This window comes from Acanthisitta chloris, unplaced genomic scaffold (assembly GCF_000695815.1).
Source record: "Acanthisitta chloris isolate BGI_N310 unplaced genomic scaffold, ASM69581v1 scaffold3381, whole genome shotgun sequence".
NCBI lineage: Eukaryota > Metazoa > Chordata > Aves > Passeriformes > Acanthisittidae > Acanthisitta > Acanthisitta chloris.
Genome location: NW_008655319.1, coordinates 9,797 through 12,775, shown reverse-complemented (window position 1 = coordinate 12,775; position 2,979 = coordinate 9,797). Strand labels below are relative to the sequence as shown.

General features: G+C 33.2%; 1 protein-coding gene across 1 annotated transcript in view; it reads left to right on the top strand.

The window, feature by feature from the left end:
* ULK4 (unc-51 like kinase 4) overlaps positions 1-588 on the top strand; it is a gene marked incomplete at its 3' end in the record, with an annotated part of 91,319 nt that extends 90,731 nt beyond the window's left edge. Inside the window, 1 exon segment of the mRNA XM_009083838.1 lies at positions 496-588. Within this exon segment, the coding sequence (XP_009082086.1) occupies positions 496-588 (93 nt within the window).
* Positions 589-2,979: the final 2,391 nt, after the last annotated feature.

Genomic DNA, 2,979 nt, shown 5'->3' with positions numbered 1-2,979 from the left:
AAATTGGTTAATCATCTTCTTGAGCATCCAATGAGTCTTCTATGTAATATTTTGTGGTTAATTTTCTACTTGTTCATGAAGCTTAGAATTTTTATGTATGAAATATTTACTATAGACCAATAAATGTCATATGCATGTAGACAAGATTAATGTTCTATAAATATATTTTAATAAAATTTATAGTTATAAAACATGCATGTGTTATATATATATCACCTGCATATATATATATGCACAAGCATATATATTATTCCATGTTTTATAATTATGTATCTCTCTTTAAAAATGTACTCTTTTATTAATGCTGCTTTTAAAGTTAATCTGATGCTGGTTTTAAAGTACTGTTTTAAAGTGAATTTTGTTTGGTGCTGTGTACGATTCCAAGAAGCATTGTTTTTCTGTTGTGGTTATTATCAAGTTTGGGACTTTTTTGACAGGAATCTCTTGGCTTCTCCCCTCACACCGTTTCTACCCCTTTTTGACCTTACCTTTCAGGTATGAGTGCCTCCTGAAGGCTCCAGACCCAGTGCCAATGCATGCTCTGGAACTGCTGGTGGCCCTGACCAAGCACAGCCCTGCTTCTGTGAGGTGATACAACTACACATTCTCTCTTGCTCAAAGCTCTTTCTGTTTCCATTCCTTTTTCCTATTAGGAATTAGCAATAACAGATCTCACTGTTGTACAGTTTTGGCCAGTACTTTGGTCTAGAAAATCCTTGGAGAATGTTTGTTACAGAACAGTCTTATGTCTTTTCTGCAAATTTTATACAATCCTGGTTATTTTAATATGGATTTAGCCAATGAAACCTTAGACAAAATCATAAGAATTTTAACTTTTATACAATCCTGGTTATTTTAATATAGATTTAGCCAATGAAACCTCAGACAAAATCGTAAGAATTTTAAAATTAAAATGATAATGAAAATGTAAAAAAAAATAGCACCAAGACATTATCAAAATTGTTGTCCAGCTAAGCATATTTATAGCTAGGACAAAGGTTATGTGTCAAAACTTTACACCAGTCATTTCACTTGAAAGGTGGTCAGTTTTCCTGCAAATATAGCTATCTTTAAAGTTCCCAAGTATGGATTTTAATGTTTAAAAGTATCCTAGTATGTTTTTCTTCTTTTTCCAAAGTTTAGACTGATGGACCAAAAACAAATAAAAAGGTGGCCTAGAGCTTAAACTGTTCATAGCAATAACTTAAACTGAACTGATAGAAATAAGGAAGCATTTCTCTATCTTCCTGGATATGCCAGGAAAATCTGGTTATTCCTACAGTCACAGCTCTCTGATAGGTCATTGAACACCATACTGTCTTGCTTTGATTGATTGAAATGATCACAAGATGAAATTTCCTTCCTTATGTTGTTTTCTTTTTTTAATTTGTTTTCTGTCTTTTAATTACAAAAGATGAAACATCCTCTTTTCATCCTTTAGGATGCTATTGGGAGTGATGCTTTAACATACTAAGTAGACTACAAATGAACTAGGAAATAGGGTGACTTGAGATTTTAAATGTTCTGGGTGGTATAGAATAGTTTTTGTTGCATACAAGCTGTTTATGCTACTGCAGGATTTTTTGTACTATAGAAAGAACTAGAACAGTGTCCCATGTTTAGAATTAACCTACAAATATTCCATTACTTTAAGGGTTAAAGAGTATTTCTCTAACTAGAATGATGGTTATTATAGCAGCACATCTCTTTGTTTGAGGAATTTTGTGTATTTGCTGTTTTGCTCAATGTAGGTAGATTGTGGATGCACACTCATTCTCATGGTCATCTTGAAGCAAATAGGAACTTCTTTCCTAGTACTATTAAAAAGCAGATGTGAGTATTCAATGAACTATTAATAATTTTAAATACCTATATCCAGGACATTTAAGGACTGGCTACTAGATTCCAGATTCTAACTCATCTGCAATTTTTCTGTTCTCCCATGCCTTACCTGCCCTCTTCTTTTGCTTTCACTAAATCGTTTATTTGGCTAGGTTTCTGAAGGAGTGGAGTTTCAGCAATTCTCTTGGTCTATCTTCTTCCAGATTCTTTGGCCTCTCAGTAACTCTTGCTGGAAGTAGCCAATGCTTCAAAAGCATGAAAGATGTGAATAATATATTCATATTTGTGCAAACTGCTAGTGAACAAAATGGAAAGCAGGTACATGCTATAGTGAACACTAGATCACAGTTGGTTCTGGTTTGGGTTGGTGGCTAAATAGTCACTTGGAGCTCAGAATTACTCAAGCCATATGCTTTCTTTTGCCCCTTTCATTAGACAGATGAAAAGTATTTGAAGCTATTGTGATGGGATGTAAATAAATGACATTAGGCACAAATCCTGTGGGATTTAATTTGTTATTTGTTGAAAAACTCTACTGCATTGTAGTACTGATGACAATGATGTGAGTCACTTCCCGTAGCATCTCTGTGGCTTCTCCAAGCTTACATTTTATCCTCAATGCCTGGTTTTCAAGGATGGATGCTTTCTTCTGTGATTTTAAAGGAATAAAAAAGGTTGTCGTAAACAGATTGTAAAATAACAAAATGTTAAATTAGTATTTACCTTATTGTTTCCACATCTTTTAAACATAGCTGTTATTAGCCTTATTTTGAAATAGAGTGAACTGGGAGGAGGATAAGGGCTGCTGTATTTCCATATAGTTTGTTCCATATGATAGCTTGTTCTCAAACAGGTTCACCTAACACATTCTCTTTCTTCTTCTCTATTTTTTAATTCCATCATTTTACTACTTCCCATCCCCTCAGTCTTTTCCTGTGTGCTTTTTTAAACTTACGGTAAAATACTGCTAATTACAATATGTATTTTGAATGCCTTTAATAATTAGTATTTTGTAAGAATGCAAAAAAAAAGTTTGTAATCTTTGCCATTGCTCCACTATTAAGGTTATTTTTAACATTCTTTATTATGGGAATTCTTCCACTCTATTGCTTTTCAATTTAGCAATGAAAAACTCTA